Source organism: Schistocerca americana, chromosome 3, assembly GCF_021461395.2.
Source record: "Schistocerca americana isolate TAMUIC-IGC-003095 chromosome 3, iqSchAmer2.1, whole genome shotgun sequence".
NCBI lineage: Eukaryota > Metazoa > Arthropoda > Insecta > Orthoptera > Acrididae > Schistocerca > Schistocerca americana.
The window spans coordinates 865,979,210-865,991,960 of record NC_060121.1 but is presented as its reverse complement, the minus strand read 5'-3'; the positions used below and the strand labels follow the sequence as shown (position 1 = coordinate 865,991,960).

The 12,751-nt window shown below is 43.4% G+C and overlaps 1 protein-coding gene across 1 annotated transcript in view; it reads right to left on the bottom strand.

Annotated features, from left to right (window-relative positions):
- Positions 1 to 9,627, bottom strand: part of LOC124606445 (beta-1,3-glucan-binding protein-like) — a 63,658-nt gene extending 54,031 nt beyond the window's left edge. Inside the window, exon 1 of the mRNA XM_047138427.1 lies at positions 9,409 to 9,627. Within this exon, the coding sequence (XP_046994383.1) occupies positions 9,409 to 9,627 (219 nt within the window). The remainder of the gene's footprint in view (positions 1 to 9,408) is intronic.
- Between the last annotated feature and the right edge of the window lie 3,124 nt (positions 9,628 to 12,751).

Below are 12,751 nucleotides of genomic sequence, written 5' to 3'. Positions count from 1 at the left end.
CTCACGGCTCCAAACAGGAGAATTTCATTGGCTGTTCTGTAGTGTCCCCTGATCATGTTACCCGGATTCGCCTCCCTGATGAATATACCGTTTTCGCAGTGGAGCTCCACGCGATCCTGAAGGTACTGGAGCAGATTAATCGTGTTCGGGGCAATCTATTTCTTCTCTGCTCCGATTCCCTTAGTGCCTTACAATCACTGCAGAATCTGTACCCAACTGAGGAGATGGTCCAGCTGATATATGACCAGCTGTACTTGCTCCAACGGCGAGGTAAGGAGGTGTCCTTCTGCTGGGTGCCTGGTCATTTAGGAATATAGGGCAATGAACAGGCCGATCGGGCTGCCGAGGAGGCCTGCAGAAAGCAGGATGTGGTACAGTGTCCTATTCCCTTGCAGTCTGTCATTTCTGCACTCCACAAGAAGTGCATGGAGTTGTGGGAGGAAGAATGGCTGGCGGTGACGGCCAATAAACTGCGGTTGATGAAGTCAACAACTCGACCGTGGCGTACCTCCTGCCGGGTGCTCAGGCGGGACGAAGTGATCCTCACGCGTCTTAGGATTGGGCACTGTCCTCTCACACATAGATTTCTAATACGGCGGGAGGATCCCCCGATTTATGATGCTTGTGGTGTGCACATCTCTGTCCGGCAAATTTTAACAGACTGCATTTTATACCGTGATGCAAGGGCAGAAGCACAAGTTGATGGGGATCTGCCCTGTGTTTTAGCTAATGATGAGATTTGTGTGTCTAGAGTTTTAAAGTTCTGTGATGTGTCCGGACTCTGGCCTAAACTTTTAGGCTGGAGGTTTTAGTGTATTGCACAGTGGCTGGCTCCTCCCTTTTTTCCTTGCAGTCAGCCAGCCACTTCCATCTTCTATATTGTTTTAGCTCCGTCTATCACTTTCTTCCTGTGTTGTTCGTCCCACGCTTCGGTGTGGGTAGGCACATATCTACATCTACATGATTACTCTGCAATTCACATTTAAGTGCTTGGCAGAGGGTTCATAGAACCACAATCATACTATCTCTCTACCATTCCACTCCAGAACAGCGCGTGGGAAAAACGAACACCTAAACTTTTCTGTTCGAGCTCTGATTTCTCTTATTTTATTTTGATGATCATTCCTACCTATGTAGGTTGGGCTGAACAAAATATTTTTGCATTCGGAAGAGAAAGTTGGTGACTAAAATTTCGTAAATACGAGTAAATCTCGCCGTGACGAAAAAGTCTTTGCTTTAATGACTTCCATCCCAACTCGCGTATCATATCTGCCACATATTTTTCCAAGCTAGTTTCCTGTGTCTTACGTTCTGTTTTATCTTATTGTTCTGAGTCTTTTCTTGACACCCATCTCAATCTGTTCCTGAGCGGGCGCTGAAGACCTTGCCGTGGTGCAACCTTAAAACCCTCTCCATCCATCCATCCATCCATCTGCAGCAACGCCGCCGGCTGCGGTGGCCGAACGGTTCTAGGCGCTTTAGTCCGGAACCCCACGACTGCTGCGGCCGCAGTTTCGAATCCTGCCTCAGGCATGGATGTGTGTGATGTCTTTAGGTTAGTTAAGTTTAAGTAATTCTAAGTTCTAGGGGACTGATGACCTCAGATGTTAAGTCCCATAGTGCTCAGAGCCATCAGTCGAAAATTTTTCGATTGCCCCTTGTAATTACTAATTCGGCTGACAATATTTACACTAACCTTAGAGTTTTCTATAATATCTCGTTGTTGAATCAAGATATCATCAGAAGATAAAACGCGTACGTGATACATACTAAAAGCACTGTTTATATAACGAAGTAGTAGTCGTCTTTGAAGTGTTTAGCTGAGATAACGCTAGGTAATCTTACCTGTGTCAGAAGGACAAACAGTTGTCGAAAAAAATAACACTGTAGAAGTTTCCTTGTGGGAAATTGTCACAGGTGCTATTGTACTGGCGGAATGTTAAGTAAACTGCTAGAAACACATGCAGTGCAGAAGGCTAAGGAAAGCAGTTTCACTCCACTACTTTTGGCTTGTTTCTCACCCTTTCGCCCTTTTTGAGGAGCCACATGAACCATGTCAGATATTTTTAATTCTACAACCGGTTTCCGTCCACAAAAAGTCAAATTTCTTACGTCCAGCTGCATCGAGATACAACTGCTATTTGTTTTCGTTTTTAGTGAGTCCGGTTGAACTTTTCCTCAGTGTACAAAAAATTATTTCGATAATCGAACAGTCGACGATCAACTGATATGCTGGGAGAAACACTAGACTCTGATTTATTTCGATGTTCAGCTCCTGTGCGATACATTTCAGGACTATAGTAGTGTCAACTTTCTACTGGGCGATAAATCTTAGAGTGATACAAAATTAGCATATGTTGTGCTCCAGTGAACCATAATCGACCAACAGTACCAAACTATAGGATGTAACTCGTCTGAATACAAATATTTTTTTATATGTGGTATCTCGATATGCACACACATCAGTGAGTTGGTTCTTTCTTCTCTACCTCGAACAATCTTACCGAGCGAGGTGGCGCAGTGGTTAGCACACTGGACTCGCATTCGGGAGGACGACGGTTCAATCCCGTCTCCGGCCATCCTGTTTTAGGTTTTCCGTGATTTCCCTAAATCGTTTCAGGCAAATGCCGGGATAGTTCCTTTGAAAGGGCACGGCCGATTTCCTTCCCAATCCTTCCATAACCCGAGCTTGCGCTCCGTCTCTAATGACCTCGTTGTCGACGGGACGTTAAACACTAACCACCACCACCATCGAACAATCTTTCCACAAACACATCACAAACTGTACCACCTGATGCTTTCTACACGGTCGTAACTGCACCACTAAGAGGATTACGTCTGTCAGTATAGACTACCGGTTTTATGGCCAAGCGTCCACTCTTCAACACCTGACCTGCCGCCCAGGGGAGAACAAGCATTAATACCAAGCTCTTGCCACATGTACTTGGAAGTACTACCCAACCACAAACATATGATTTGTAATAGCTATAATCATTAGTGTACAAAGCATGTTTTTTAAGATGGATCCATTTCAACATAGGTATACAATGAAAGGTTATTTCAAAAAAGTAAATTTATTTACAGAAAGAACATACTTCACTCTATTTTTCGACATAGTTGCCAAGTTTGTTGAAACACATATCATACCTCTCAACCAATTTTAAAATCCCCTCTTCATAAAAACTTGCCGCCTGCTCCGTTAAGCAAGAGTTCACTGCCGTTTTCACGTCGTCGTCATTGTAACGGTTGCCACTGAGGTGTTGTTTGATGTGGAGCAACAGATAGTGATCAGGACTGTAGGGTGGGTGGTCTAAAACTTCCCAGCCAAAACTGTCCAATAAATCGTGGGTCTCACCAGTGTGAGGTCTTGCATTGTTATGTAGAAGGACAATTCTCTTTGTCAGCATGGCGCGTCTTTTGTTTTGAATCGCTCTGTGTAGTTTTCTCAGGGTTTGGCAGTATGCTTCTGCATTGATAGTGGTTCATCGTTGCATGAGGTCGACCAACAAAACACCAGGGCTATCCCAAACCACCGACGCCATGATTTTGCTCTGGGACAGAGTCTGTTTGGCCTTCATCTTTGCAGGCGAGTGTGTGTGTCTCCATTCCATGCTCCGTTGCTTCGATTCGGACATGATACGCGAAACCCATGTTACGTCTCCAGTTACGATCTGACTCAAGAAGCCGTCACCTTCTTCATGATAAAGAGGCAAGAACTTCATCACCCACTCAAATCTTTGGTTTTTGTGGTCCTCTGTTACGAGTTTCAGGACCAAACAGGAGGACAGTTTCCTAAACTTTAGGTGCGCAGATTCAATGTTGTAAAGTGCTGAATTCGGCACGTCAGGAAATTCGTTTGAGCGACCTGTTATTGTGAAGCGCCTGTTCTCACAAATCCTCGCTTCAACTGAAGCCACCAAATCGTCTGTAATCAAAGAAGGACGACCGGAGCGGTCCTCATCATGGAAGTTGTCACGGCCATTTTTGAATTATCGTACCCACTTACGCACATTGCTTTCACTCATAACAGTATCACCATACACTTCGCAAATCTATCGATGAATTTCTGCAGTAGACAGGTTCCTTGCTGACGAAAACCGTATCACTGACCGAACCTCACACGCGGCAGGCGAGTTGATAGTCTTAAACATTTTGAAAGCACAGAACAGAACCGTACAGGTTAGCTACAGAGCTGAAACTGAGCACAATTGTTCCCGAGGCATGCCGGTACACGACGCACGCGCTCGTTGCGGTATGCGCGCGAAGTACTAGTATCTAGAACAAAACGGACCTTACTTAAAACACACGCCTCGTACAAACGACGTAAATACTAATCTAATGTTGTTCGCTACACCGTCCTCCGTCACCAGTAGAAACATCTGCTCCTGTACCCATAAGATCCTGCATATTGCCGCAAGCAGTGGTGCACGCAGAGTGGCGTAGCGGTTAGAGAGTCTGGATGACGTGCTGCGGGTCGCCATCTCAAAACCCGACAACAGAAATAATTATTTATTTAGTATTTATCATTTCTGGTAGGTTCATGAAATTCCTTATTCCTGTAATGTTTGAATATTTTGGAATATTCGATGTGCGCTTCTGGAAGTTCAGTTGGAAATTCCTTATTCCTGTAATGTCTGAATATTCTGGAATATTCGATGTGTGCTATGGGAGTTCAGTTCTCTTCTGTCTGTACTTTAGCGTTCGTAATAAGTATGTTGGCTACAGTAGAGTCGTTCTGTAGTCAGTTTCAAATGCCGGTTCACTAAATTTCCTCAGTAGTGTTTCTCGAAAGGAACGTCGTTTTCCATTCAGCAATTCAAATTTGATCTCCTGGAACATCTCCGTAACACTAGCCTGTTATCCCGACTTACAGCTAACAAATCTAGAAACCCACCTCTCAACTGCTTCGATATCTTTCTTTAATTCGATCTGGTGGGGATCCCAAACACTCGAGGAGCACTAGTGTTCTATATGTGGTCTCCGTTACAGATGAACCATACTTTCACAAAGTTCTTCCGATAGACCGAAGTCGACCATTTGCCTTCCCTATCACAGTTCTCACATGCTCGTTTCATTTCGTATCGCTTTGCAGCCTTACACCCAGATATTTCAACGGCGTTACTGTGACTAGCATGATACTACTAATGCTATACCCTATCATAAGGGGTTTGGTTTTCCTACCCGATCGCTTAACTTACATTTTTCTACATTTACAGCTACCTTCATTCATCACACTAACTACAAATCTTGCTTAAGTCATCTTGAATCTTCATAGTCACTCAACTTCGACACCTTCTCATACAAGAGATATTAGTGACTACGAGAGCAGTGATGTTACAATAAAATTTAAGAGCATTTAATTGCAGTGCACAAAAAATTCATTCTTACACTCAATGTTTTATTGTACACTCCTGGAAATGGAAAAAAGAACACATTGACACCGGTGTGTCAGACCCACCATACTTGCTCCGGACACTGCGAGAGGGCTGTACAAGCAATGATCACACGCACGGCACAGCGGACACACCAGGAACCGCGGTGTTGGCCGTTGAATGGCGCTAGCTGCGCAGCATTTGTGCACCGCCGCCGTCAGTGTCAGCCAGTTTGCCGTGGCATACAGAGCTCCATCGCAGTCTTTAACACTGGTAGCATGCCGCGACAGCGTGGACGTGAACCGTATGTGAATTGACGGACTTTGAGCGAGAGCGTATAGTGGGCATGCGGGAGGCCGGGTGGACGTACCGCCGAATTGGTCAACACGTGGGGCGTGAGGTCTCCACAGTACATCGATGTTGTCGCCAGTGGTCGGCGGAAGGTGCACGTGCCCGTCGACCTGGGACCGGACCGCAGCGACGCACGGATGCACGCCAAGACCGTAGGATCCTACGCAGTGCCGTAGGGGACCGCACCGCCACTTCCCAGCAAATTAGGGACACTGTTGCTCCTGGGGTATCGGCGAGGACCATTCGCAACCGTCTCCATGAAGCTGGGCTACGGTCCCGCACACCGTTAGGCCGTCTTCCGCTCACGCCCCAACATCGTGCAGCCCGCCTCCAGTGGTGTTGCGACAGGCGTGAATGGAGGGACGAATGGAGACGTGTCGTCTTCAGCGATGAGAGTCGCTTCTGCCTTGGTGCCAATGATGGTCGTATGCGTGTTTGGCGCCGTGCAGGTGAGCGCCACAATCAGGACTGCATACGACCGAGGCACACAGGGCCAACACCCGGCATCATGGTGTGGGGAGCGATCTCCTACACTGGCCGTACACCACTGGTGATCGTCGAGGGGACACTGAATAGTGCACGGTACATCCAAACCGTCATCGAACCCATCGTTCTACCATTCCTAGACCGGCAAGGGAACTTGCTGTTCCAACAGGACAATGCACGTCCGCATGTATCCCGTGCCATCCAACGTGCTCTAGAAGGTGTAAGTCAACTACCCTGGCCAGCAAGATCTCCGGATCTGTCCCCCATTGAGCATGTTTGGGACTGGATGAAGCGTCGTCTCACGCGGTCTGCACGTCCAGCACGAACGCTGGTCCAACTGAGGCGCCAGGTGGAAATGGCATGGCAAGCCGTTCCACAGGACTACATCCAGCATCTCTACGATCGTCTCCATGGGAGAATAGCAGCCTGCATTGCTGCGAAAGGTGGATATACACTGTACTAGTGCCGACATTGTGCATGCTCTGTTGCCTGTGTCTATGTGCCTGTGGTTCTGTCAGTGTGATCATGTGATGTATCTGACCCCAGGAATGTGTCAATAAAGTTTCCCCTTCCTGGGACAATGAATTCACGGTGTTCTTATTTCAATTTCCAGGAGTGTATTTAATTATCAGCCCATTACTCGTGTCATTCCATATGGACGAAACAATTTCATTTATAGATTCTTCCATAACTTGTTGGTTGAAAACGTCCATATTTAAGGTTGAATAACAAGTACACTGTTTTTATTCTACTGATTTTTTCCATTTCTAACGGGTTTTTGGTGTTTTGGGCCATCTTCAGGAATCCACTATCTAGAGTCTGAAAGGGGACTCTACTTCTTAGGTAATCAAACATTATAAGCAAAGGCACGATCCACTTGTACATAGTGTTGTGCATCAGTCTTGTTTCTTGTCATTGACATTACAATTTACACAATGGAAATATCAAGCACAATAAATAATTAAACTACACAATATTATAGGTTAAATGATTATAATGATAAATTTTGTGAGGTCTTGACATTGGCTGAGAAACTGATAAACCGAGCCCTCTTCACTTATGTTGTCCGACAAACATGTTTCTTGAGACTGTAAACTTTAGACAACGAACAGTATTATACACAGTAATTGAAATACGCCATCTTATACAGTTTATATGGTTAAGATAGTACAGTTTGTGAAGTCGTGCCATTGGCTGAGAACTGTCTAAGTGCAGTAGTAACTTACGCTGTGCAACAAACATGTTTGCATTGTAAATTACATTTTCATGCAATAGGCAATATTAAACACAATCCGTGGTTAAAATAAACAATATTAAAGTATTACAACTTATATTGTTCAAGTTTGTGAGGTAAGCAAGATAAGGAATAGGAAATTGTGTTGTGTTTTAATTTTGTGTAGCAGTATGTGGGTATTGTGGCGCTTTGTGGGTATGTGGCCGTTTGACTGCATCATATGAAGCAAACGACCAATAACAGCTGAGCACATCCCAAATTTTAGGTGTCACGTGATGCAGTCAACCAGCCACACACCCACAAACCGCCACAATGACCACATACTGCTACACAAAATTAAAACACAACACAATTTCCTATTCCTTACCTTGCTTACCTTACAAACTTCAACAATATAACTTGTAATACTTTAACATCGTTTATTTTAACCAAGTAATGAGTTTAATATTACCCATTGCATAAAAATGTAATTTACAATGTAAAACATGTTTGTCATACAATGTAAGTTACTAGTGCACTTGTATAGTTCTCAACCAATGTCAAAACCTCATGAACTACGGCATTATAAAAATATAATGTCTAACACTGTAGGATTGTGTATTTTAATTGTTGTGTATAATACTGTCAGTGCCTAAAGTTTAACTTTTAATCTTAAAACATGTTTGTTGCATAGCATATACGAAGAGTGCTCAGTCTGACAGTTTATCAGCCAGTATCAAGACCTCACAAAATTTATCATTATCGTCATTTAACCTGTAATGTTGTGTAATTTAATTATTTATTGTGCTTAACATTTTCCATTGCTTAAATTGTAATTTCGACATTAAGGGGGGTAGGACGTCAAACAGACTGACTTGGAGCAGGAGAGGCACCACACGAAATTTTAATTTACACTGTCTATCCTTTTACAAATAAATTAATAAAACTTTGTCAACATGACCAGGAAGGAATCAGGATTCAAACTCATAACAATGTAAGTTTAAAAGTATAACAAAATAAATTTTTTTTACGTGTGGAATTTCATCATTTTTTCACTTACTATTGGCTGCATTTGTTGCTATAGGTACACTTTTCTTCATAAGTAAGAGAGATTCTTCGATGAATTTTGCACAGCATACAAGCCATACTTACAGGTGTAAGAAACTCTAGAATTTATTTCATTAATGAAAAAATGAATGAGTTGTTACATTTTAAACTTCATGTTTAGAAAAAACTCAAATTTTATGGTTAATTATCTCAATATTTAGTACAGTTTTTAATAAATTTGGGAAATTCTAGAGTTTCATACACCTGTAAGTATGGTTTGTATGCTGTGCCAAATTCATCGAAGAATATCCCTTATTTACGAAGAACAGTGTACTTATAGCAACAAATGCAGCCAATACTAAGTGAAAAAATGATGACATTTCATATACAAAAAAAATATATTTTGTTATATTTTTGAACGTCCACTGCTATGAGCGTGAATCCTGAACCCTTCCTCGTCATGCTGACATAGTTTTATGAATTTATTTGTAAAAGTATAGACAGTTGAAATTAAAATGTCCTGTGGTCCCTCTCCAGTTTCAAGTCGGCCAGTTTGACGTCCTATCCCCCTTAAGAAACAAGACTGATGCACAACACTGTATACAAGCGGATTGTATCTTTGCCTATAATGTTTGGTTACCTAAGAAATAGTGTCCCTTTCAGACGATAGTCAGTGGTTTCCTGAAAATGGCTTGAAATAAAAATCTGTAGAACAAAAACAGCTTACATGTCATTCAACCTCAAAAAACAAAAAAAAGGGAAGAAGTAATTGTCTTTTGCGAAGCGTTACATAGAAGCAGAATTCCGTCGTGCTACCAGAAAGGAGTAGCCGCTAGCGGTCTTTGCAACAAGATGTTCGAAACGTCCTCTCGCTAATGTGGAGATTCACTGCGTGCGTCATTTTTTGCGCAGTGCAGGGACGTTCGCACCGACACTCACCCCTCCGCCGGACATGGTGATCTCGTGCTGCCACGCGCTCAGGTCGAAGTCCTCGAAGTCGTCGGCGAAGATCATGTCGCCGCTGCAGATGGTGGCGGGCGCCTTGGTGCCGGAGGCTGTGGTCTGTGAGGCCGTGCACTGCGCGAGGCAGCCGCAGGGCAAGCTCGCCGCTGCCGCCACCAGCACCGCAACCAACAAGGTGTGCGCGTTCCTCGACATCTCGCAGACGACTGACCGCTGCCGCACGGCATCCGCACTTTTCTACGTCGACTAATCTCGCATGCGCATGCGCATGCGCAACAGTGTTAAGGGAATCCCGCAATCGGACGCGCATAGGAATACGTGAGACGACGCCGTCGTTTCGTCATACGTCAAGGTGACACAGTGACCTCGACACTGCATTGTAATTTATTTTCACCTTAGGCAAACCTTAAAGATGGCACCAGTGATAATGGTTTAAAGCGATGCTACCGTCGCTGTAGGGTGTAGGGAACCATCGTAAGTATTGACATGCAGCTTTTACAGTCAAAGGGAAATCAGGATAAGACACAGAGCACAGTAATTTTTCGTGAGATCTTACAGTTGGCAGATACAGAAACTGGAGGCACATTTTTAATCTACATAGACATTTGGATCTACACTGAGGTGGCAAAAGTCATGGGACGGCGACATGCATATACACAGATGGAGCAAGGTATAAAAGGGCAGTGCATTGGCAGAGCTGGCATTGTACTCAGAAGATACATCTGAAAAGGTTTCCGACGTGATTAAGGCCGCACAAAGGGCATTAACATGCGAGGTGCGACAATAATGAGACTGATTTTGTTTGCAATATGTGGCAACCCTGCAGGCTTCTGTAGGCACAATATCTTTGACCTTGGTGTTTAAGCTCCTTCTAGTCGAAGCGACACATTGATGCAACTGCTCAGTCGTGAGTTGTGCTGTAATAAGTTAACACGTGTTTACGTCTCTCGTCACGGAAATGAAACCGCATAATATTGCGCAATGGTATGCGTTAAATTGGGTGAAAACGCGTATGAATGGGACAGTGCTCAAATGGTTTAAATCATACCTAACTGGAAGAGTGCAGAAAGTTGAAATAAACAGTTCACATAATATGCAAAAAACTGGTGATTTCTCAAACTGGGGAACAATCAAGATTGGGGAGCCGCAAGGTTTGGCCTTGGGTCCTCTGCTGTTCTTAATATATATTAATGACTTGCCATTCTATATTCACGAAGATGCAAAGCTGGTACTTTTTGCCGATGATACAAGTATAGCTATCACACCCGACCGACAAGAATTAAGTCGTGAAATTGTAAACGATGTTTTTCAGAAATTCATTAAGTGGTTCTCTGCAAATGGGCTCTCATTAAACTTTGACAAAACACAGTGTATACAGTTCCACGCAGTAAATGGAATGACACCATTAATAAATATAGACTTCGATCAGAAACCGGTAGCTAACGCAGAATATTCAAAATTTCTAGGTGTATGCATTGATGAGGGGCTGAACTGGAACAAAACACACTGAGGATCTGCTGAAACGTTTGAGTTCAGCTACTTATGCTATTTGGGTCATTGCAAATTTTAGTGATATGCATCTGAGTAAATTAGCTTACCACGCCTATTTTCATTCTCTGCTTTCGTATGGCATATATTCTGGGGTAACTCATCATTCAGTAAAAGAGTATTCATTGCACAAAAGCGTGTAATCAGAATAATTGCTGGTGCTCATCCAAGATCATACTACAGACACTTATTTAAAGAGCTAGAGATTTTCACTGTAGCCTCACAATATATATATTCACTTATGAAATTTGTTATTAAGAATCCGAACGAATTCAAAAGTAATAGCAGTGTACATGGCTACAACACTAGGAGAAAGGATGATCTTCACTACTCAAGGTTAAATCTAACTTTGGCTCAGAAGGGGGTAAATTATGCTGCCACAAAAGTCTTTTGTCACTTACCTAATAGCATCAAAAATCTGACAGATAGCCATATAGCATTTAAAAGGAAATTAAAAGAATTTCTTAATGGCAACTCCTTCTACTCATTAGATGAATTTTTAGATATAGTAAGTGGATAATTTCCCCAACCCTCACAAAAAAATTAAAAATATTGAGTGCCATGTAATATTTTGTGTAGTGTAATATCTTGTATAGACACCTTTCATTAACCTGACACGTTCCACATCATTACGAAGTGTCGTATTCATGATCTATGGAAAAAGTACTAATCTAAGCTAATCTAATCTAACGGCAACTTACAGTGAGCTTCAGAAGGCTTTCGGAGAGGAGGTTATGCCAAGAGCTCAAGTTTTTCGTCTGCATAAAATGTTTAGTGAAGGCAGAACGAATGTTGAAGATCAAGATAGCAGTGGAAGACCACGCATGCTTGTGTACTTCTTTGATTCCAAGGAAATTGTTCATAAAGAGTGGGTGCCTCCTGGACAAACAGTTAACGAATATTACTACAAAGAAATTTTAGAAAGACTTCGTAAAAGAGTTCTTCGTATCCGTGCCAACATTGCTGATAACTGGATTTTGCATCACGATAATGCGCCATCCCACACTGCTCTGTCAGTACAGCAATTTTTAACCTCAAAACAAAGCTCGGTACTACCACAGCGACCTTATTCCCCAGATATCACTCTGTGCGACTTTTCTCTATTTCCAAGAGTCAAAACGGCGGTCATGGGACGCCATTTCCAAACAACACAAGATATCCAAAAAGCTGTGACGAGGGCTTGGAGAATATTATAGAAGATGAGTTCCAGAAATGTTACCATCAATGGCAGAAGCGCTGGAAAAAGTGTGCGCAATCAGAAGGGAACTACTTTAAAGGAGACAACACTAAACTTGACTATAACGGTAAGTAACATTTTTTTTCACACCAGTCTCGTTACTTTATTGTCGCACCTCGTACTTTGAGCGCGGAATGGTAGCGGGATCTAGACGCATGGGACATTCCGTTTCAGAAATCGTTAGGGAATTCAGTATTCCGATATCCACAGTGCCAAGAGTGTGCCGAGAATGCCAAATTTCAGGCATTACCTTTCACCACCGACAACACAGAGGCCGACGGCCTTCCCTTAAGCCCGCATCTCGTGGTCGTGCGGTAGCGTTCTCGCTTCCCACGCCCGGGTTCCCGGGTTTGATTCCCGGCGCGGTCAGGGATTTTCTCTGCCTCGTGATGGCTGGGAGTTGTGTGCTGTCCTTAGGTTAGTTAGGTTTAAGTAGTTCTAAGTTCTAGGGGACTGATGACCGTAGCAGTTAAGTCCCATAGTGCTCAGAGCCATTTGAACCTTCACTTAATGACAGAGAGCCGTAGCGTTTGC